The sequence below is a fragment of the Saccoglossus kowalevskii genome, chromosome 3 (assembly GCF_978046115.1).
Source record: "Saccoglossus kowalevskii chromosome 3, keSacKowa6.1, whole genome shotgun sequence".
Lineage (NCBI taxonomy): Eukaryota > Metazoa > Hemichordata > Enteropneusta > Harrimaniidae > Saccoglossus > Saccoglossus kowalevskii.
The window spans coordinates 41714617-41740074 of NC_140643.1; the positions used below are offsets into that span (position 1 = coordinate 41714617).

At 36.0% G+C, this 25458-nt stretch overlaps 1 protein-coding gene across 1 annotated transcript in view; it reads right to left on the minus strand.

The window, feature by feature from the left end:
* LOC102806067 (inositol 1,4,5-trisphosphate receptor-like) overlaps window positions 1-25458 on the minus strand; it is a 160623-nt gene that overhangs the window by 49418 nt on the left and 85747 nt on the right. Inside the window, exons 31-45 of the mRNA XM_085497225.1 lie at window positions 21384-21509; window positions 20803-20931; window positions 20088-20208; window positions 16586-16761; window positions 11665-11813; window positions 10886-10997; window positions 10333-10383; window positions 8822-9124; window positions 7905-8079; window positions 5439-5710; window positions 4988-5188; window positions 2387-2497; window positions 2121-2216; window positions 1106-1243; window positions 536-643 (exon numbers count right to left, since the gene is read on the minus strand). Of these exons, the coding sequence (XP_085353351.1) occupies window positions 536-643; window positions 1106-1243; window positions 2121-2216; window positions 2387-2497; window positions 4988-5188; window positions 5439-5710; window positions 7905-8079; window positions 8822-9124; window positions 10333-10383; window positions 10886-10997; window positions 11665-11813; window positions 16586-16761; window positions 20088-20208; window positions 20803-20931; window positions 21384-21509 (2268 nt within the window). The remainder of the gene's footprint in view (window positions 1-535; window positions 644-1105; window positions 1244-2120; window positions 2217-2386; window positions 2498-4987; window positions 5189-5438; window positions 5711-7904; window positions 8080-8821; window positions 9125-10332; window positions 10384-10885; window positions 10998-11664; window positions 11814-16585; window positions 16762-20087; window positions 20209-20802; window positions 20932-21383; window positions 21510-25458) is intronic.

Here is a 25458-nt window from a genome sequence, read left to right on the forward strand (position 1 = left end):
ATCATGGCCACAACTAAGAATATCGCAATGTGTGCACCCAGACAGCATCATGGCCACAACTAAGAATATCGCAATGTGTGCACCCAGACAGCATCATGGCCACAACTAAGAATATCGCAATGTGTGCACCCAGACAGCATCATGGCCACAACTAAGAATATCGCAATGTGTACACCCAGACAGCATCATGGCCACAACTAAGAATATCGCAATGTGTGCACCCAGACAGCATCATGGCCACAACTAAGAATATCGCAATGTGTGCACCCAGACAGCATCATGGCCACAACTAAGAATATCGCAATGTGTGCACCCAGACAGCATCATGGCCACAACTAAGAATATCGCAATGTGTGCACCCAGACAGCATCATGGCCACAACTAAGAATATCGCAATGTGTGCACCCAGACAGCATCATGGCCACAACTAAGAATATCGCAATGTGTGCACCCAGACAGCATCATGGCCGATACTCAAAAATGAATACTTTGAGATATTGTTGCAAACAACCCTGCATTATTGGTGTATACTTACTTCAATTTGTGCTGTGTGTCTTGCATAGTATTCTAAGGCTTGTTTTCCAGCTCCAGTACAATTAGATGGCTTCAGTAAATCAGCCAACTCTTTATTGTGCTGTGCCAACTTTAATAAAATAAAACAATTGAAATTATTTATTCAATTCACAGTAAACATAAACCTACTGAATTAAAAGCAAGATCTGCTAGTTAAATTTTATAACAATTTGGTATTACAGTAAAACCTGCTTAAACTGAGCATGAAACAAAATTTTGTTTTGATAAGTGCTTTTTAAAAAGAATATAAATATAAATGACATGAGACTTAGATTTCAGTATAGATGTTTTATTTTTCTGAGTGTCCTTGATCAATCATACATGTACCTCACTTCAAGCATTTATGACAACATGAGTGGAATGATAATTTCTCTAGTTATGACAAAGACACCATCAACTCATTGCCTGTTACAAAACCCAATACACATTATCCAACAAAAAATAACATGTTTGTTTTGGGGTTTAATAGGGTGCAGGCTTTGGATCAGATCATTGCATGTCACTATGGCGATAACCTGTGAACTCTACACACCTGATGTGCTAATATGTAAATATTATGTCCCACTTCTCTTGGTGATGCAGGTCCATCATCTTCATCATCATCAGGTACCTCATCTTCTTCCTCATCCTCCAACTCTTCCTGTAAAAATGCTTGTTTGATAACGTCCACCTGTTAAACAGAAATATCATTTGCATAACATTTAAATGAAAATGACACAGTTCCTGTTGGTACTTTTTGGGTTAAACACCAAACATCTCAAAGAAAAAGGTGGATTGTGAGAAAGGAATTACTTTCATGCAGATGAAATTTAGTAACAACCTACTGTAACGTGTCACATTAAGTCAGTGTGGAGATTTATTGGCATTTTTCCTTACTATTGTAGTTAATTTCATAAGGTAATGAAATAATAATTGTGCATATGTAAGTGATTATATCTCATCTTTGAACCAACTTTAAACAAAATCTGTGTACCTTACATTCCAGAAATGATTAAGAACAACAATAACATGGCAACCAGTCGGCCATTTTGATTAAAGAAATATGTCAATCAAGAGTGATATCAATTCTGAGATTATCTGCCTAGGTACACATGAGAAATTACTAGTGACATCTTCAAATGTTGTTTGTTTGGACTAAAATGGTAACCTTGAGTCAAAGGTTGACAAAACTTAAAACAATTCAAAGTCTCCCAATATGATTGTTTTTGTACCAACTTTGACAAAATCGGTTCAGGCATACTCAAAAAATTATGTCAGTTGGACAGACAGGCGGGTGGAATCCAAATTCTTTTGGAACAACATTCAAGATGCTCTGATTGCCCCAAAGCCACAATTAGTAAGTTTTTGGAAATGTGTAAAAATTTAATAATTATGGCATGATACTGGAATGTGGAACATAAATGCATTTTGGCATGTCACTGTCACTTTCACTGTCACAGTCACCGTCACCGTCATAATTTTGGCGCATTTCATTTTTTGTTTCTATAGATATTTTAAAAATTCTACTAAACACACTTCCATAAAATGTAGAAAAAAAACATGCTTACCAGCTGTTTAGGGCTCAAATTAAAGAGAATTCTTTCTGCATTTTCACTATCATGTCTACTTTCCATGATAGCTAGTAGTAACTTAGAAGCATTATTCTACAACAAAGTAAAATAAAACAATGATCAATAGCCTAGCTTACATTAAGGACTTTTAAAAAACAGTTGAGAAACAAATCAAATGGGTTCTCAATAAAAACATTATAACAAAATAGAGAAATATGCAGATAAATAAAACCTAAAAGCTCTGGTCATTTCTCATTACATACCTTAAGTTCCAATACCAGATCCATCCTCTGTTTACCCAGTGGATTAATATCGTTTAATATAAGTGCTATTATAATATCAATACCATTTGATTCATGAGTAGCAATGCAATTCTGAGAACATAAACAGAAAATGTTTTGGCAATTTTTTTTTTTTTAATTGAATGCATGATATAGTGTAAATGAAGAGAACATCTACAATGGATTTTTGAATTGAGTTTCAGTATCCATGAACAGAGTAAATAATAGAACCCCTGACACCATGAATATTAACCAGCTCCATGAGTAAGTGATATCAGATAATTACCTTTTTATCACGATGGAGATATCATGATTTTACTAATGATATGATAAATTATACTAATTAAGAGTGATGTTTGAAGCGTATTAACAATTATATGGTTCTCAAAAAATATTACCCTTCTTAGTGATATTTGTTCAAAACAAGTCATTGTTAATGACACAGTCCCCGTCCAAAATTTTGTGATCTGACATATCAATTTGATGCTGATGAAGTCATTGAGATTAGATTGAAACTATTAATAGAAGATGGATTTGTAAAAAAAATACGATTTAGTGCTTTTACACGAGAATTGGACATTGGGCAGTCATATTGAATCAAATTACAAAAATAATGTTCATGTTGATGTATCTATTGGTATACTGTCTTTGTACAAAATTTAAACAGAAATGTTCATTGCATTCATGGGAAAGTACACATGGGTATCATGAAAAACAAAATGGCCACCAGTCAGCCATATTAGTTTGAATCACAGAAAAATATGACATGCAACTATAACCCAATATGTATGATCATCATACCAATTTTGATCCAAATTGGCCTAGTCATCTTTGAGAAACAGCTCCGGACATGTAAAAACTGACGATTTAATGCTTTTACAGAAAATTTGGGCGTCGGTCAGCCATATTGAATCGAATAACAAAAATAATGATGGTGTAGTTGTATCTTTTGGTATACTATCTTTGTACAAAATTTAAACAGAAACGTTCATTGCATTCAAGATAACGTAGCATGGGTACTATGAAAAACAAGATGGCCGCCAGTCGGTCATATTTGTTTGAATCGCGAAAAAAAAATGACATGCACCTATAACCCAATATGTATGATCAACATATCAACTTTGATCTAAATTGGCCTAGTCATCTTTGTGAAACAGCTCTGGACATGTAAAAAATGATGATTTAACAGGAAATCAGCTTTTACAGGAAATTTGGGTGCAGGTCAGCCATATTGAATCGAATCACAAAAATAATGTTGGTACAAATGTATCCCTTGGTATACTATCTTTACAAAATTTAAAAAGAAACATTCATTGCATTCAAGAGAAAGTAGGATGGGTACCATGAAAAACAAAATGGCCGCCAGTCGGCCATTTTTGCTCCGATCATAAAGTAACTTGACGCGCATATGTAAGACATTATGTATTGTCTTCATGTAAAGTTGGAATGAAATCCATCAATGGGTGTCCGAGATATAGCTCTGGACGTATGTATGGATGTACGGACGGATGGAACAAACCCAAATTAATAGTCCCCGTTTTCGGACTTCGTTTTTGGGGACTAATAAAATTTTAGTCGTCATTATTGCAAGTTATTGTCATTGCACTATTAAAGTATTGATCATATTGTAATCCTTGTAATGGTCTATTGATCATACTGTAATCAGTGTAGTGGTCTATTGATCATACTGTAATCAGTGTAGTGGTCTATTGATCATACTGTAATCAGTGTAATGGTCTATTGATCATACTGTAATCAGTGTAATGGTCTATTGATCATACTGTAATCAGTGTAGTGGTCTATTGATTAAACTGTAATCAGTGTAGTGGTCTATTGATCATACTGTAATCAGTGTAGTGGTCTATTGATCATACTGTAATCAGTGTAAGGGTCTATTTATCATACTGTAATCAGTGTAATGGTCTATTGATCATACTGTAATCAGTGTAATGGTCTATTGATCATACTGTAATCAGTGTAATGGTCTATTGATCATAATGTAATCAGTGTAGTGGTCTATTGATCATACTGTAATCAGTGTAGTGGTCTATTGATCATACTGTAATCAGTGTAATGGTCTATTGATCATACTGTAATCAGTGTAGTGGTCTATTGATTAAACTGTAATCAGTGTAGTGGTCTATTGATCATACTGTAATCAGTGTAATGGTCTATTGATCATACTGTAATCAGTGTAATGGTCTACTGATCATACTGTAATCAGTGTAGTGGTCTATTGATCATACTGTAATCAGTGTAATGGTCTATTGATTATACTGTAATCAGTGTAATGGTCTATTGATCATACTGTAATCAGTGTAATGGTCTATTGATCATACTGTAATCAGTGTAATGGTCTATTGATCATACTGTAATCAGTGCAATGGTCTATTGATGATACTGTAATCAGTATAACGGTCTATTGATCATACTATAAAAAAAATATTAAATTCTGCACCAGTGAAATTTGTACCAGGTTTTTTTTGACAGGGAGTTACAGTGACCTTCAAGATATTTAATCCTCAGACAATTTTCACTTCAAGAAAGCATTACAAAACATGAGTGATAGAAGTGTCTTCCTACCTGGTTTTCATGGCACGGTCCTTGGCAGTATTCAGTTAAACTTTCTAATGTTTGATTTATCAGTGATACATTGGTTTCATTGATGTAAAGTCCTAAAAGTCCCAATCCACCTGTTGTACTGCCACAGATACAGTCTAAGAACTGCAGTGTTTCACAAATTAAGTTAAAGTTGGTTTTATTGTTCTGTCTTAGTAGGTAAGTCTGAAAATAAAATTGAGATAAAGACCGTATTATTCAGAGATAAGAACATTTGAATGATTCAAATATAGGAAAATTTTCAACAAATTTCAACATTATGTTTTAAACTCAAATGCACATGATAGACTTAGAACAGCACAAAGAAATATATGTAAGAAGAATATATATATATCTAATGTATAAATTCATCTAGTACCAGTATATATAGTCTGTAGTAGTTCTCCTAAGATATAGAATTAAACAATCAGTTTACCTGTAAATCTCTGTTGTGGTTTTCACAAAGCAACTGTAAAAATCTTAATATTTGTTTCATTACTACAACTTCTGGACTCAATCCATTGTCATCTTCTTTGTTCTCAGCACCAGTAATGGCATCAAAACTAGCTCCATGGTTACCATGGTCACCAAGGTGCTCTGCATGTTCCCTGCCTCTTCGCACTGCATCATAAGCTTTACTGGTATGCATTGCAGCATCTGCTAGCTGATCTTTCAACTCATCACTGATACCTCCATTTGCTAGACGTGCTGTAAATACACATATGGTATAACAGTGTATATAGGCATACAACATGTATATGTATAACTAGATTGACATTCAATAATTGAAGACTAATTACATGCATGTACTTAAATACATTTTCTTAGCTAACATTTCCTGGTGAAAATCTGAGCTGAAATCAGAGTGATTGGAGAAAACCTTAGTGATTTCTGATTTGTTTTAGTCAGAATTTTTCACCAGGAAATTATTAAATTTGCACATTAAAATGACATAATTTCACATTTTGTTTTTGTAATAGACCAACAGCTGTTCAGATGTAAGCTGTTCCTGGTACATGCATTTAAGTAGTAACCCATAATCACGTATACCTTTAACTTAAACATTAACAGTGTCACCATCGCCCTTACATGTGTGTATTAAAAACATCATAGGAATTGCATAGAAACCAAAATCACATATTGGTGAATGTTGTAAATATGTTAAGAAAGAGATTCTTCTTGTGTACATTATCATTGAGCAAGTTGTGCTGATGATTATTAATTATACATTGGTAAAATTGTAAATCATGTTGCTGTTTCAGCTGAGATGACACACTGGTTGGTACATAATTCCCAAATGGCTATATATGATCAGACTCTTTGGAGATAATCAGGTTTCCAATTTCATGTCAAATTTAAACTACTGCAAAGTATTTGAAAGGCGAGAAACATTTTCAAACAGTAAACATTTCACTGGGAACCAACTATATGTTAATGCAGATATCAGGATAAGGGTACTAAGGTCACATCAGAATGAGGCTGCTGGTTCATAGGTATAAAATTAGATATCAGAATGAGGCTGCTGGTTCATAGGTACAAAATTAGACATCACAATGAGGCTGCTGGTCCATAGATACAAAATTAAACATCAGAATGAGGCTGCTGGTTCATAGGTACAAAATTAGATATCAGAATGAGGCCGCTGGGTTCATAGATACAAAATTAAATTCAGAATGAGGCTGCTGTTCCATAGGTACAAAATTAGATAGCAGAATGAGGCTGCTAGTCCATAGGTACAAAATAGATATCAGAATGAGGCTGCTGGTTCATATGTACAAAATTAGATATCAGAATGAGGGTGCTGGTCCATAGGTACAAAATAGATATCAGAATGAGGCTGCTGGTTCATAGGTACAAAATTAGATATCAGAATGAGGGTGCTGGTCTATAGGTACAAAATAAATATCAGAATGAGGCTGCTGGTTCATAGGTACAAAATAAATATCAGAATGAGGCTGCTGGTTCATAGGTACAAAATTAGATATCAGAATGAGCCTGCTGGTTCATAGGTACAAAATTAGATAGCAGAATAAGATTACTTGGTCCCAGGCAAACATGTCAATATCAGAAAGAGGCTGCTAGGACTTTTGCCTTACTGATTCATCTAGTGTTTAGATAAATATATTCAACAGAAACCTTTTTCATTTCATTTTAAAGCTTTGAGCTGTAAACAGCAATATGATTTACAGTTTGAGAGATAGCAAAGAATGATGATGATGATGTTAAAGATGACAATGACTACCTCCGGAATCATCCAATGGGTTAGGATCATCTAGAGTAATCAACAAAAATAAATAGTTTTGATGAAATTAACATACAAAAAAAAATCACATAAATATGATAATTGGGAATATGTCAAAAAAAGGGAGGATATGACATGAGAAAATGAACTGACATGAGAAAAAGACATGACATCAGAAGAGGAAATGACATCAGAAGAGGAAATGACATCAGAGAAGGAAATGACATCAGGAGAGGAAATGACATCAGAAGAAGAAAAGACATCAAAGGAGAAAATGTATGTATAATACTAAAAACCTACACTTGTCAGCTTGGCTAGTTTACAATCAAAATCATTTAACCTCCAACAAGGCTATGTTAAGCATTAATATATTTTAATTGATACCAATGCCGCAGACCTGCTGCTTAGTGATGACAGGCAATCACAAGTCTTTGTGGCGTTATAACTTTGTTATATAAATATGACCATAACAAAGCAGAGAGCCTGAACAGTAAAACTCAAACCAGCTGTAAATGCTTTCCTGTCTTTGCATATAATTAAAGGAAAAGTCAAGGCTAACAACATAATAATATATGTTGTGTAGCTTGACTTCCTCTTTAAGTTTGATCAATTTGGGTCACTAAGTGAACACTGCCCTCAGTGGTGGACATCACAATTTACCTCTTTTAAGTCGTGTTTCTTTCTCTTTGTCTTCAGTTGGTTTTGTCTGTGTCTCTCCAGTGTTTACAGTCACCGTGGCTTTAATCTCAGTTTGGGCATCTTTCAATCTGTCATAGAACACTTTGAAGAACTTCTCAGATTTCTTGTCATTGGTTAGCCTGGTATACATTGATTTCTGTAAAAAGGATCGACAAAGTAAAAATGGTGAGGGATAGACAATTTTGTTCATACAGTTTTCATGAGAAATGGTTCTACAAATCTTGCATTGAGTTAATAGGTGCAAGTGTATCTGAAATTTGACATATCAGATAATACTATGCATCATGTTGAAGAGACTGCAAATTATTCAAAAAATTACATAAAATTCTGCTTACAGTGGTCACTCACTGACACTGGGGGCACAGTCCAAGGACAGTTCATGGTGTTCACTCACTGGCACTGAAGTGCTGTCCAGGGGCAGTATATTACGAGGTAATAACAAGAATACTGGAAAGTATGCACAAAGGAAGTATGACAATCAACCAACATGTAGAAGAGGTCATAGCAACCCTGTACTGCCTTCATGCTTTCTTTCTGGTGTTCTCATGATAACCATATTATTATACATCTTATTGCTCCTTGTAGCAATAATTTAATGAGAGATTATACCTTAAAATGACAATGAAAAATGTTTTGCGCTGTGCGAACCTTTGTGTTGTTTTGCACGCTATAACAATTCTACGTTCAATGTAAAAAAAAAAAATATTTGAATGTGATGTCAACAACTTGGACACATCAATGTTATGATGTAGTTTACCCCATATAGAAAATTTTATAATGCATCCTTTTACGAAATGACAAATTCCATTGTTTTTGGTGCTAGATGTATAACAAGGTGCTTTATACACTTGTGCAGATTAGAAAAATATTATATATACCTGAATGACACTATTACCAGTGTCTAACAGAGCTATGCCAAGCTCTACACTTTCCAGAAATACACGATGACTTGTATTCTTCATTATTAAATCAATCACTAAGTCTGAAGCTCCTTGTTGATCAAGTTGACACTGAACTTCAGCCAGGGTCATTTCAGCCCTACTTAACAGAACAGATCCTGGCCCATGTGAACTGACTGGAACCTGTTTGTGCTGCGTTCCAGTACCAATGCTATCCCTTCGATACCGGGGATGTGACTTGCCGTAATATCGAAACAGAAGACTCTGCCTAAGCACATCACCCTAGAGGAAACAATGATGTATAAAAACTATGATAATTTGAAATTAACAGTATTTGACCTTTGACCCATTTGAAAACATCAACCACCACACAATTCTATTTGAAAATGAGCTCTAAAATTTTGTTTATCCTTCTTTTGGCCTAAATATTTACCGATACTGTCCAAAAACAGTATTCTTAAATTTTCTGTCCTTACTTTGTTTTGGCCAAATTAAAAGAAAAACTGTCAAAAGAATGATGACGACAATGTTAATAGCTACTAGTACTGATCAATAGAAATATCAAAATTACAAATAATGAGAGCTGATAGCATTCAACTGTTTGAGTGGCGTTTGATATCAAATGTTTACAACCTAAAAGTATATAAAGAATATTACTGTTACTATATAGATGACAGCATTGTACAATGACATTACAATGAAATACAGTCAATAAATTCAACATGCATGATTCAATAATACAACATATACAGAAACACAATAAATAAATAAAACACTGTTGTTGTTAAAGGCTCAGTTTTCATTTCAAACCATAGGCTTAACACTTGCAACGCCAAAGGCAACTTTCATTTCCTGTCACAAATTAAATCGGCATATATTTTCCCAAACTACAGGGTTTTCAGCGCATGATGTGTCAATAAATAAATAAATCTAAAAATGTTTTCTCTTGAATAAACAAAATTTGTCATTAATAGTGTTAACAAATCAGTAACATATTCAGGCAGATTCCAGAATGAGTTGAAATTAAGGTTACCATATATCACTATACTGATGACTATCAGGTACTTATTTATTTATCAGCAAAATGTTATTCATTTTTATCGGTAGCGGTGAGAGAGCGTCAAAATGCTGATTTCAATGACAGTGTCAAAATGCTAATTTCAAAGACAGTGTCAACATGCTGATTTCAAATAGTCATTTTAATATAAAAACATATTAATACCAAGTTTTATACAATACATTCCATCATGCATGCATGCCCATTTTACATAACCAGAAAAAAAGAATTGCTTGTATCAACAATGGTGGCTGTATATTAAGATGCAAAAATAAAATATCAACCACATTTCAAAAACATAACAGTCTCTTATGTAAATTGATGTCAAAGATGAAAGTGTTGATCTAAAATGTAGTGAATAGAGTGCCTGATATAAAACATAGATTACATTTAGCAGTTATGGTGGGTTGAAATCAAATTCCAACCCCCTTACCCTCTTGGAATCTTCTTGTTGTTTCTTGGTCAAATTCTGAATCTCAGTTATCTTATAATGGTGTCCACGTTAACATGAGAGAGTGTGAGAGTAAAGTAAAGTAGATGGAAGTTAGTTAGTAAAAGGACAGCGTATGATAACAATTACCGCTGCAATGCAGTGAGATGCAGGTGAGAATAGGACAGATGCAGTTCTGGGGTGCTGCTCAGTTTTACAGACTTGAGATGCTTTCAACAGATGAGCTAGGTTGAGATGGATGTTATTACAAGACACATGATGCAAACTACATGAACATATCAAATCATTATCAATTGCATTACATACTGTTATTACAAAGAAAATTATCATTATACATGGAGCTTATACATTAATTCTTCAAGACAACCTTAAAAAAAAACAATTATTAAAATTAAGTTCCTGGATAAAGTTATTATTAACAAGAAAACAGGCTTGACAGATAGCAATTTGCACATTACAACAATATTACACACCATGCATGAGATTTTAATGGAAATGAACAAGTAAAAGGGATGCATACATTATTCGCACCAACCTTTTCACCATAATCAATATCAACAGTCATCATTTCTTTTAATGTTTGTAAAACCTTAATACAAAGTTTCTCTTCTTTTTCTTCCAGTAGTCGTTCAGTGTGTTTAATTAATCTAGAGACACAAGCATATTTTAAGTTATTCATTGTTTCACGATATGTTCACTTATAATAACTAAGAAAAGAGTAACAGCAGTCATCATACAACTGATACATATACCATATGAATGAAATGTTGACTGTATACTCTCAATAAAAGCAATTACATTGTTTAAGATTATCCATAACTTATTAAATAAAAAAAATAAAAAAAAATTAGTCTCACATGGTGAAACCATACTCATTATGTGCGATAGATCTTAGAAACAAATGGCCATCTAGATATTGTTGACAGAGAGAGAATCACAAATAGTGTTCCATTTTCTTATGTCACCGTAGACGAGGAACGGATGAAACATTATAAAAAAGTATGTCGCACTCTCAATGAAAACTCAGCGGCAATTTGGGTCTAAAATCTATTGGCAATAAATAGCCATGTACACGAACACAACTTAGAGTGCTATAGTATGGACATTGTGCAGTGTTTAATTTGGGTCCCATGCGACACATGAAATACATTATTTATTAAATTAGAAAATTCAACAAATGTAATCCTTGAAACAGAATATGGATGAAATATTTTCTGCATTTTTAAACTTACCAAGTATAGAATCATACTTTTATGATTGAACAGTGCAAATATGAATACCGGTACATACGATGTATAAACCAGAACCACTTACTTGGAGATGAATCCACCGCTTTCACATTTATTTCTAGCTTCTGTACCAGGGGGAAACAGCAACTCTGGTCTGTGCAAGACATCCACCAACACTGACAGCTCAGCTTGCACTAAAGGTTTTAATTGATCTTCCAACAGTGATACAATGTCCTAGTATAATATACATAGTATAAGGTCAACAGTTTCAGAGAGTAGTCAGATATCAATAGGTTGCTGCTACAGTTGTTTATGAGTAGCAATGAGGACCATTTTAATATTCATTTTTGCACTAAAAGCACAAGACTTGTTTTGCTATACTCCAATATATATCATGTGCAAATAAAAAACTTTAATTTTCTTGGTTCAACATCTCATGTTCCATGCTCCTCATCACTTAGTAATGTAAAGGGAAGTAAAAGATTAAATTTAGATTGTGTCGTCAAAATACTGAAATTTTACATTTATTGGTAACAATCAAGATAGGATCCAACCATTGAATATTAAAGTATTAAAGAAATGTTTGTAAATCCAAGGCTGAACATGTTCCTGAGAACTCATTTTCAAAAAGGTCACTGTGACTTTTAACAATTGGAAATGCCAAATACAACTTTTTTTTTCATATTTTTCAACAATTCTGTAGGTAGGTAAATGTCAAACTGATTCAAAATTATCAAAAATTACAGAAATATGTATAACAAGTAATTTTCAATGAAATAGTTCCTGTTTGTATTATAGGCATTAAGTATCGCATGATGTATAAGATGATATGGCTCCGTGGAAATGCAATCGTTTTAAAAATATGGCCACCAGTCAGCCACTTTGGATTTGATGGTGACAAAAATGCATGTGTCTACGAATCCAAATAAGTAAAATGCATCATGGTCCCATTGCAATGTATGTACCAAATTAAAAAAAATGTCCATAAACAAACTAAAATCCAGTTCTAGAATGGTGAACATGTGTAAATTTTGATACATTTTTTTGGCTTTAAAATGGCTGCCATTCAGCAATCTTGAATAGGATCATGAAAGAAATGCATGTGCATGTCTGATGTCATGTAAGATATGCCTGGATATGAACAGATGGACACACACATAGGTCAATCCCTAAGTCCACAGTTTTTGAACTGCATCTGATGAACAGGGACTAAAAATATGCAAAATGATGAACCAATGATTTTACGTGCATATTAAGTAAATCCAAGAATGTTTATATTCAACAAAACTTGGTTGATGCCAGGACAGATTAAATATCTGGGGATAAGACAGTTGAATTACATACTGAATATATTACTTTAGTGTTTATAGATTGGCATGCATTATCCACTGAATACACGTGTGATTGACACACCATCAAGTATCTTCTTACTTACAGGTAAACTGTCATTATTACAAAGATGACACCTCTGCCAGGCCTGTGTATGTATATGTTTACAATAATTAAATGTTGGACTCAAGGTTAGCATTCAATAATTGGAGAAGAGGTCAATTTGTAAAGATTATATCAATCAATCAGAAATAATCCTTGTTGGTTAAAACACAAAATGCATTTTTAATGAAAGTAATAAATCATTAAATGGTATTTGTTTATATTTTGCAAGAAGGAACAGTAAACAATAACACTATCAATATCCCTAGACTAGGCTTTGATTTTATCACGACCTCCTCCATATCTATGCACCATAGACCCAAGGCTTTATAGTAGATATAGTTATCTGGGAAAGATAATGTTTATTTTGTGTTTAAAGTTAACTGGACTGAAATAATTCAAAGACAAGCAACCTGTCGGCTAAGATAGCTCCGCTGTTAGCAATGCACATTGCAATTAAAGAACAGAAGATATCATTAGAAAATGAACAATATGTATAGTATCAAAGCAACAGGACTCACTGTTTTCAACAAGAATTCAAAAATATCACTTTTCACCAAAAATAATCATCAAAATTAGATAATTGAAGATATCACCATGAAATTAACAAATCTGAAAGAGGTCCACATGTAGTACCTATATATGTAATATAAAAGCAATCAGACTTGCAGTTTTTCAACAAGAAGTCAAAAATATCACTTTTTACCAAAAATTAAAACAATATTCACTAAAATTAGAGAATAAAAGGTATCATCACAAAATGAACAAATCTGAGAAAGGACCACATGTAGTACCTATATATGTAATATCAAAGCAATTGGACTTGCGATTTTTAACAAGAAGTCAAAAATATCACTTTTTACCAAAAATGACAAAAATATTCACCAAAATTAGAGAATTGAAGATATCATTACAAAATAAACAAATCTGATGAGAGAGGTCCACATGTAGTACCTATATATGTAATATCAAAGCAATTGGACTTGTGTTTTCGTCGAAAATATCACTTTTTACCAAAACCATTTTTGGTTTCTTATATGTGCCTGGCTCCTATATGTGCCTGGCTCTTTTATGTGCCTGGCTCTTATATGTGCCTGGCTCTTATATGTGCCTGGCTCCTATATGTGCCTGGCTCTTATATGTGCCTGGCTCTTATGTATATGTCCCTGGCTCCCTTGTGTCTCTAGCTCTTATACGTCTTAGCTCTTATATGTCTCAGCTCTTATATGTCCCTGGCTCCTATATGTCCCTGGCTCCTATATGTCCCTGGCTCCTATATGTCCCTGGTTTCTATATGTCCCTGGCTCCTATATGTCCCTGGCTTCCTTGTGTCCCTGGCTCCTATATGTTCTACAAGTTGCTCCTAATGACACATGAAGATGCCTTATTACTATATAACTGTACTATATTTCTTGTCTGTGTTCCATCAGAATATCTATACAGATGAAAACAAGTCATAATAAGAAATATTATAGAGTAGTAATTATGCTAATATCAAATTATCAATTATTTCTTCTTCTACGATTCACTCGCATAAAGTTGATGAAAGTTATATATCTAATTGTAAATTAAATTAAACTATAAATTCTAACACCAGAACTCAATAAAAGCAATAATACTAACATACCGATAAGTAAAAGTGCATGACTTCATTCAATGTATGTTATGGCACATGCAAGCCAGATGATAAAGAACAAATCATAGAAAAGCCATTATTTGATTCTAATTGGTAGGAAAAGATGACATGGTACACATGCTGACATTTTAAACTCCATATTATAAGTAAAACCATAGACCTTTCTAAGTAAAAGATCACATGGTACACATGCTGACATTTTAAACTCCATATTATAAGTAAAACCATAACCCTTTCTAAGTAAAAAGCAGATACAGTTTACAGAACTTTAATGAAACATAATATTTGATTATTTATATATTAACTTTGAATTATTTTATAAGTGTTAGTATTGTATTGTATTGGACGGCTACAACTAACAATTTTCTTCATCACGTACCAATAGTTATATATCTTCCAGTGTGTTACCATATACAAATAAGTTAACTGGGGCATAGTATGACAGTGTCTGTGTCCTAACTTATTAGGTAATACGATTATCATTTGTTTTGTATTATGTTTCTTGACATGTATAGAATGATATATGATATTTTATGCCATTACTATGATATGAATGTATCTAGTACATTCTTGTCCTTAAAAGAATCTATGCAGCATTCCACTCACTATACATCACTCCACTAATGATGTTAGTAATATCTCATCACAGTCAGCTATTGACTGTAAATTTGATTGGTTGATTGAAAATGCCATCAACTATGCCTAGGTATGATGCTAGTAATATCTCATCACAGTCAGCTATTGACTGTAAATTTGATTGGTTGATTGAAAATGCCATCAAATATGCCTAGGTATGATGCTAGTAATATCTCATCACTGTCAGCTATTGACTGTAAATGGAATGCCCCATAGATCCTAGGCATCAGTAGAGTGGCATACAGTGAGTAGAATGACACATAGATCCTAGGCATCAGTGAAGTGACATACAGTGAGTGGAGTGCCACATAGATCCTAGGCATCCGTGGAGTGACATACAGTGAGTGGAGTGCCACATAGATCCTAGGCATCAGTGGAGTGGCATACAGTGAGTGGAGTGCCACATAGATCCTAGGCATCAGTGGAGTGGCATACAGTGAGTGGAGTGCCACATAGATCCTAGGCATCAGTGGAGTGGCATACAGTGAGTGGAGTGCCACATAGATTCTAGGCATCAATGGAGTAGCATACAGTGAGTGGAATGACACATAGATCCTAGGCATCAGTCAAGTGGCATACAGTGAGTAGAATGACACATAGATCCTAGGCATCAGTGGAGTGGCATACAGTGAGTAGAATGACACATAGATCCTAGGCATCAGTGAAGTGGCATACAGTGAGTGGAGTGCCACATAGATCCTAGGCATCAATGGAGTAGCATACAGTGAGTGGAGTGCCACATAGATCCTAGGCATCAGTGGAGTGGAATACAGTGAGAGGAATGACACATAGATCCTAGGCATCAGTGGAGTGGCATACAGTGAGTGGAATGACACATAGATCCTAGGCATCAGTGGAGTGGCATACAGTGAGTGGAATGACACATAGATCCTCGACATCAGTGGAGTGACATACAGTGAGTGGAGTGCCACATAGATCCTAGGCTTAAGTGGAGTGGCATACAGTGAGTGGAGTGCCACATAGATCCTAGGCATCAGTGGAGTGGCATACAATGAGTGGAATGACACATAGATCCTAGGTATCAGTGGAGTGGCATACAGTGAGTGGAATGGCACTTAGATTCTGGGCGTAAATTTTGTGATGCCTTGTTCTGTCTATATGCCCAACAAAGAAACATTCTATATAAAGAAGCTGAGAAAATATTCATTGATTTCAATGCCTGATGTATAACATTGGTTGCTACATTCACATTCTGGTTGGGTGGAAGTCACCACAAAATGTAAGCATACAGGTATTACAATAAACGTTTGGTGTTTTAAGACAATAGATATTACAAACTCACCTGTAATCCTTCAATAATGCTGCGATAATCTCTGGAGATAGCCATGATAGAGTCTCGCCTATGTCGCCCATGACTTAACCAATGTCTGGAGTGTTTCATCACTATTTGTGACTTGGAGAATAGTGTATTGACTTGACTGTCAAGGTCAACTGGGATTGCTATGCCACGGTTCTTAGCTGAGTTATATAGTAGAAAGTATTGCCATGGTTGGTTGGTACATTCATTAGTTATACAGACATCCATTGCGTCTTACAGTCAAGTTCAACATGAAATTCATTTTGAATATCATACTTTTTGGATTTCAATAATTCTGATGCTTTTGACACAACCGCATTTTTGCACACAGGGTCAAAGGTCAATTCATAGAAATGTCAGAATTGTGAAAGCTGAATAATTTTGGAAATCAATAATAGTATAATTTCAAGATCAAACAAAATGACAGCAAGACGATGGATAGATGTACATATTGGTGTATATGGTAGTATTTTATTTATAACATGCTGCTTGGATCACATAAATTAACACAACCCATTTATTGGTTATTTGATTCACACAATCAGCACATGCACATTCAGAACCTAGTCACCCCTTATTAACCCACAATAGAATGTCCCACTGCTACAAATATAGACCATTACATATTAAAGTAGGGATGGTAGGTTCAAATGCAATGACAATAAATAGCATGCAGTTTTAAAAAAAGCACATTTCAGTTTTAAGTTCATAATAAGAAAAGATTCACTGAGGAAGCAAGTGTGTGAACTGGAAGTGATAAACAGGTTAAATGATTGTTACCATTAGCAACAGTTGCTGATAACCAGACACAAGTCTAAGCAAATTATTACAAGTCAACATTCTTAAAGAAGCAATGTCTATAACTTTGTATATTTTAGATATCTTTGATTTTGGGTATGATTTCTCAAAAAACAAGTCATTGAAAATGACACAGTCCCCGTTAATTTTTTGAAAGTTCTCTTTGTGCTCATCATATTAAAGTGGAGGGGTTGTCGTATGCGTGTCCTTGAAACTTGAGTTCCAAGTGGCGTATACAACAGATTGTTTATTTACATCAAAACACGTGTTCCGTGTAGTAGTAATATGGCCAAAAATAAAAACGGCCGTTATTCGGCCATCTTTGACCTGATTATGAAACACACTGATATGTATGATGTATGTGCCAAATACGAATGAAAATGGTACATAAATTGTGGAAATATAGTAGTAAGGCCAAAACGTCAGATGGCTGTCAATCGGCCATCCTTGACCAAATTTTGAAACAAATTGTCATGGACATGCATCCTAACATGTATAAAGTACATGTACATGTATGTGCCAAATTTGAATGAAAACTGACAGAGCACGTCCAAGATACTGCATAAAAATAAAAAAAGATGCCTGCCAGTCGACCATCTTTGAACTAATTGCGAAATAAATCGTCATAGACTTGTATCCTAACATGCATAATCTATGTACCAAGTTTGAATGACAACTGACAAAGCATGTCCAAAATACAACATTTTCAAAAAACAAGATGGCTGCCAGTCTGCCATTTTGAATAGAATCGCTAAACCACTGCATGTGCATATGTCACACATAAGGTACGTCCGAACGGGGACTAATAAATATGTTTGGTGAAACAAAGCAGTATTTATTTGCTAATAAGTTTTTAATTAACTGTACTGTTATACACATGTAGATAAACCCAGGATGTATACTCAGAGATTTTCAGTATTTCATTTAATAAATTTTGCTGTCTTTGCTGCCAGAACAAAGATTTTTTAATATTTATATATAGATGCAACCAAATGTAAGTTATTCACATTGCCTTTTTAAAAGTATTAACAATTTAAGATACATCAATGCTGAAGCATGCAGTATCTCATGATTTCATGTTAGAAGTGAAATCTGTACATATGTTGTTGTCATCTTTGAGGTTGTCTGCCCTTATGTAGTTGAACACTTGTTCAACAGTGGAAAATGTGATGTAGCTAAGAAATTAAAAGGGCAAAATAAGAAGGATAAAGCATGCATCTATGTTCAATGTCAGGAAAAAGAAAATACTCTATTCTCCAAGATCTACAAGAGAAGGTTGAAGCAAAGCAGACAATGGCCAAGGCATGAATGACATGGCACGGGACAAACTATCAACTTTAAATAAAGAGAAATAAACAAACAAAAGACAATGTAGAGAAATATGAAAGCAATATTCTAAGAAAATCATGAAGGACTTGTCACAAGACAACCATTGTCATCAAAGAATAAACCAAAGAAATGGAAGGCATTTCACAAAACCATGGTGAAACAAGACATGAAACTCTTAATGTCATAAGATGATCCCCATAAGATGAGAAAATAAAGAATAAAAAAACATACAATAATAAGTACATATATAGGTAACCAAAGATACGAATAAAACAAATAAATGTCACACTTTTCATGATAATTTAAGAAATAAATGTTGTGAAGAAACAAAATGATGACTTAGAGATAACTACATACAACAAAGATGAGAAGACTTGCTGTGATGTCAGTGAACACAACCAAGGGTAACAAGATGACAATGGGACAATACAACAAAACACCAGGACAGCTATTATGAACATGGACAGCTATTATGAACAAAGCAAACATAATTATTAAGAAAGCTATAAATCAAAGTAATAAAGAGCACAGCTAGAGAAATATTGCATGCTGGTCCATCACTATGGTAACTCCCACTACATGTATATACAAAGAGACACTGAAAATTGTCTGTATACAGGTAAGTGTGTTACATAAAGACAGTACTAGTGAAGCAATAAGCAGTGATAATAGGAGAAGATTAAATTAAAGCATTTATGTCATCTTTACATGTGTTAAGTATGTCCTTACTAACAACACAATAATTAGGGCAAGTTCAGCCAATGTGTGGATATAACTTCATACATTAAATTAAATTAGATCTAAAACTGACCAAACTTTTCTGACATTCAGCTGACTTTTGACTTAGTAGCTAGGTGAAGGCTATCATCCAATTAATTAGGAAGCCAATTATTGATATATCAGTTAAGAAGTACCAAGATGACATTAGATCATTAATTTGAAATTTCAACACAACATCGGCAAAAGGTTTTCAGTTACTAATCGTCATAAATTAAATGTAAAATAACATGGCAGGGATATTTTGGAATTATCAATGTAGATAAACACCAAGCACTAAATAATTATTGCGAGGAAGTGGGTTAATTGATAAGCTACCAGTAATAGCAAAGTTGCATGCGCTGCATATAAAGGTAGGCAATATTTCCATCACAAGTAAGAAAGCTGGGTACCTGTACCATCTTTTCTAGAAGCAGAACACCCCAGGGCAAGAATATTCCACATCAAACACATGCAACATGTATGTTAAACAGCACACTCATATTAATCACCTGTATTGCTAGTTACATTGTATAATCCTTTCTCACCCAAACATTGAAACAAACACACAAACAACAACAACAACATATAATTCACATATTACCCATATCAGTCAAAGTCTTAATACACGTCTCAACATGAAACTTCTGTTGCCCTGACAACCATGAGCACTGGGATACACGGAAAGCCCCTTGCAATAGCTTAACAAAGACAGGTTGACGAGTCTGCAAAGAGACACAAATTATGATAGTATACCGGTACTTAAAGATGAAATATACACCAAAACACCAGTTGTTTAATATTGTTGTTTGATACTTTAGACTAAACTAGAAATTGATTTATAATAAACTAAAAATGTTTCATTTGCAGGACATGAAACAGTATTCGTTAGATGAAAAATCCAAAACAACCAGAGCATATGAGTGATGGAGAATTGCTATAAGAACAGCGTTTGATATACAACATCAAACAAAAATATTGTAAATTGCATGTTCTTGTCCATATTGTTGAAAATAATCAGAGAACATTGAGTTAAAGAATCATGGGGGTATTTTGTACCACATTCAAACATATATCTAGTTAATACCATCACTTCAGATCATGTTTCCATAGTGACAAGTTCTCATTGTCACTTTCTTTTGCCTTATAAATATTCAAAATTCCATAAATACACAAGACATATTCAAGTTTGACTGTTTTCTTTTGACCATACTTTTTTAACAAGTTTTGTCATGATGTTTGATCAAACATAATTAACCAATGGGAGATTCCAATGCGACATATTTCCAGCCAATCAGAGTGCAGTGTTAATTACTTACAGTAACAGTAGTACTTTGGTCTGAGAAGGGAGAGTTGAAATACATCGTGATGATGTTCATTACAGTCTCTGTGACATATTTCTCTAGCATTGTGTCAGCATGTTTCCTATCATGGGTGGCATTACACACCTATTTCAAAATATACAAGATAAACATTTTGTTTATTATAAGAATAATATACATTCACATATTAGTAGGTTAAGACTTCAACCATCATTTGAAATTCACAAAATGTTTCTTACATGTGTAAATATAAATATAATCATGTCTAGGTGTTCTGTGATGGCATTGAAAACACACGATGCAAACTTTCAGATTTCCTTGCTAGTATCAAGCGTGACAATTAAACTTGTTCTGACCAAGAACACTGTGAAATTCCCAGGATGGTTATAGGAAAACTTGATTGCAGACAATGTCTCAGGTGTGAATCTTTTCAAGAAGACAAAGGCATTCTATGATAATGTAACAGTTCATGATCAGTGAGACCTTCATCACATGTCTCTCTAGTTTCCCACCCTTATCTATTATCTGCCTTTGATGTAGCTATATAATTAGAAAGTCCTGATACCACTTTTACTCACCAGAGCCATATCAACAAGGAAATTCTCAAATAGTGTCCACATGTGATTACTGGTATATATCTCTTTCATTTCAACTTCAGTGTCAACATAACAGTGGTTCAAAAAATTTATATAAGCATTTTTAACCTGCAGATAAAGAGAGGTGTTAAAAAATGTCACGCATTCGTTATAATAATATTTCTTTGTGGGTTCCAATTTTGAAACACTCAACAACGATGACAATCAGGATGGTACCTATAAATATGTCGCAAATGTACTGGATACAATATCAGTGACTAGATCTGATCAATAAGTTGTTGTGTGTTGAGAAGCTGTTAGCAGTCAATCTCAGGAAATGTACTGTCTGAAGAGTACTACCGGTAGTGTAGCAGTGTCAGCGTAGCAGTGCCAACGTAGCAGTGTCAGCGTAGCAGTGTCAGCGTAGCAGTGCCAGCGTAGCAGTGTCAGCGTAGCAGTGTCAGCGTAGCAGTGCCAGCGTAGTAGTGCCAGCGTAGCAGTGTTAGCGTAGCAGTGTCAGCGTAGCAGTGTCAGCGTAGCAGTGCCAGCGTAGTAGTGGTAGTGCCAGCGAAGCAGTGTCAGCGTAGCAGTGTCAGCGAAGCAGTGTCAGCGTAGCAGTGCCAGCGAAGCAGTGCCAGCAAGGCAGTGCCAGCAAAGCAGTGCCAGCGAAGCAGTGCCAGCGTAGCAGTGCCAGCATAGCAGTGCCATAGCAGTGCCAGCGAAGCAGTGTCAGCGAAGCAGTGTCAGCGAAGCAGTGTCAGCGTAGCAGTGCCAGCGAAGCAGTGCCAGCAAGGCAGTGCTGGAAAAGCAGTGCCAGCAAAGCAGTGTCAGCGTAGCAGTGCCAGCAAAGCAGTGCCAGCAAGGCAGTGCCAGCGAAGCAGTGCTAGCGTAGCAGTGTCAGCGTAGCAGTGTCAGCGTAGCAGTGTCAGCGTAGCAGTGCCAGTGTAGCAGTGCCAGCGAAGCAGTGTCAGCGAAGCAGTGCCAGCAAAGCAGTGCCAGCAAGGCAGTGCCAGCGAAGCAGTGCCAGCAAAGCAGTGCCAGCAAGGCAGTGCCAGCGAAGCAGTGCTAGCGTAGCAGTGTCAGCGTAGCAGTGTCAGCGTAGCAGTGTCAGCGTAGCAGTGTCAGCGTAGCAGTGTCAGCGTAGCAGTGCCAGTGTAGCAGTGCCAGCAAAGCAGTGTCAGCGAAGCAGTGTCAGCGAAGCAGTGCCAGCGTAGCAGTGCCAGCGAAGCAGTGCCAGCAAGGCAGTGCCGGAAAAGCAGTGCCAGCAAAGCAGTGTCAGCGTAGCAGTGCCAGCAAAGCAGTGCCAGCAAGGCAGTGCCAGCGAAGCAGTGCTAGCGTAGCAGTGTCAGCGTAGCAGTGTCAGCGTAGCAGTGTCAGCATAGCAGTGCCAGCGTAGCAGTGCCAGCATAGCAGTGCCATAGCAGTGCCAGCGAAGCAGTGTCAGCGAAGCAGTGTCAGCGAAGCAGTGCCAGCGTAGCAGTGCCAGCGAAGCAGTGCCAGCAAGGCAGTGCCAGCAAAGCAGTGCCAGCAAAGCAGTGTCAGCGAAGCAGTGCCAGCAAAGCAGTGCCAGCAAGGCAGTGCCAGCGAAGCAGTGCTAGCGTAGCAGTGTCAGCGTAGCAGTGTCAGCGTAGCAGTGTCAGCGTAGCAGTGTCAGCGTAGCAGTGCCAGCGTAGCAGTGCCAGCGTAGCAGTGGTAGTGCCAGCAAAGCTGTGCCAGCAAGGCAGTGCCAGCAAGGCAGTGCCAGCGAAGCAGTGTCAGCGTAGCAGTGCTAGCGTAGCAGTGCCAGCGAAGCAGTGCCAGCGAAGCAGTGCCAGCGAAGCAGTGCCAGCAAAGCAGTGCCAGAAAAGCAGTGTCAGCGTAGCAGTGCCATCGTAGCAGTGCCAGCGTAGCAGTGTCAGCGTAGCAGTGTCAGCATAGCAGTGCCAGCATAGTAGTGCCAGCGTAGTTATGTCAGCGCAACAATGCCAGTGTAGCAGTGCCAGCGCCAGTGCCTTAATTTAAACAAATAATGCGATAGTTTAGAACTGCACTCTCAGTGTCAATATTTTTAAAATAATAGGTACTAGACCTGCACTGTACAATATGAGTTAGCTGCTTTTGTAAATACTGTGTGTGTACAGCTGCCTACTCTCATATTTATGCCTTTCAGGTAAAATCTTCTTATATATCTAAGGGTACAACAAAATGAAAACCTAGCGTAAAAGGTTACACTCACCTCTGGTAAGCAGTCGTTATGAGTAACAACTGTTACGATATCATCCAAAGGTAACAATGCATGGCATTTGATTTACACTCACCTCTGGTAAGCAGTCGTTATGAGTAACAACTGTTACGATATCATCCAAAGGTAACAATGCATGGCATTTGATTTACACTCACCTCTGGTAAGCAGTCGTTATGAGTATTAAAACAACTGTTACGATATCATCCAAAGGTAACAATGCATGGCATTTGATTTACACTCACCTCTGGTAAGCAGTCATTATGAGTAACAACTGTTACGATATCATCCAAAGGTAACAATGCATGGCATTTGATTTACACTCACCTCTGGTAAGCAGTCGTTATGAGTAACAACTGTTACAATATCATCCAAAGGTAACAATGCATGGCATTTGATTTACACTCACCTCTGGTAAGCAGTCGTTATGAGTAACAACTGTTACGATATCATCCAAAGGTAACAATGCATGGCATTTGATTTACACTCACCTCTGGTAAGCAGTCGTTATGAGTAACAACTGTTACGATATCATCCAAAGGTAACAATGCATGGCATTTGATTTACACTCACCTCTGGTAAGCAGTCGTTATGAGTAACAACTGTTACGATATCATCCAAAGGTAACAATGCATGGCATTTGATTTACACTCACCTCTGGTAAGCAGTTATGAGTAACAACTGTTACGATATCATCCAAAGGTACCAATGCATGGCATTTGATTTACACTCACCTCTGGTAAGCAGTCGTTATGAGTAACAACTGTTACGATATCATCTAAAGGTAACAATGCATGGCATTTGATTTACACTCACCTCTGGTAAGCAGTCGTTATGAGTAACAACTGTTACGATATCATCCAAAGGTAACAATGCATGGCATTTGATTTACACTCACCTCTGGTAAGCAGTCGTTATGAGTAACAACTGTTACGATATCATCTAAAGGTAACAATGCATGGCATTTGATTTACACTCACCTCTGGTAAGCAGTCGTTATGAGTAACAACTGTTACGATATCATCCAAAGGTAACAATGCATGGCATTTGATTTACACTCACCTCTGGTAAGCAGTCGTTATGAGTAACAACTGTTACGATATCATCTAAAGGTAACAATGCATGGCATTTGATTTACACTCACCTCTGGTAAGCAGTCGTTATGAGTAACAACTGTTACAATATCATCCAAAGGTAACAATGCATGGCATTTGATTTACACTCACCTCTGGTAAGCAGTCGTTATGAGTAACAACTGTTACAATATCATCCAAAGGTAACAATGCATGGCATTTGATTTACACTCACCTCTGGTAAGCAGTCGTTGTGAGTAACAACTGTTATGATATCATCCAAAGGTAACAATGCATGGCATTTGATTTACACTCACCTCTGGTAAGCAGTCGTTATGAGTAACAACTGTTACGATATCATCCAAAGGTAACAATGCATGGCATTTGATTTACACTCACCTCTGGTAAGCAGTCGTTATGAGTAACAACTGTTACGATATCATCTAAAGGTAACAATGCATGGCATTTGATTTACACTCACCTCTGGTAAGCAGTCGTTATGAGTAACAACTGTTACGATATCATCCAAAGGTAACAATGCATGGCATTTGATTTACACTCACCTCTGGTAAGCAGTCGTTATGAGTAACAACTGTTACGATATCATCTAAAGGTAACAATGCATGGCATTTGATTTACACTCACCTCTGGTAAGCAGTCGTTATGAGTAACAACTGTTACGATATCATCCAAAGGTAACAATGCATGGCATTTGATTTACACTCACCTCTGGTAAGCAGTCGTTATGAGTAACAACTGTTACGATATCATCCAAAGGTAACAA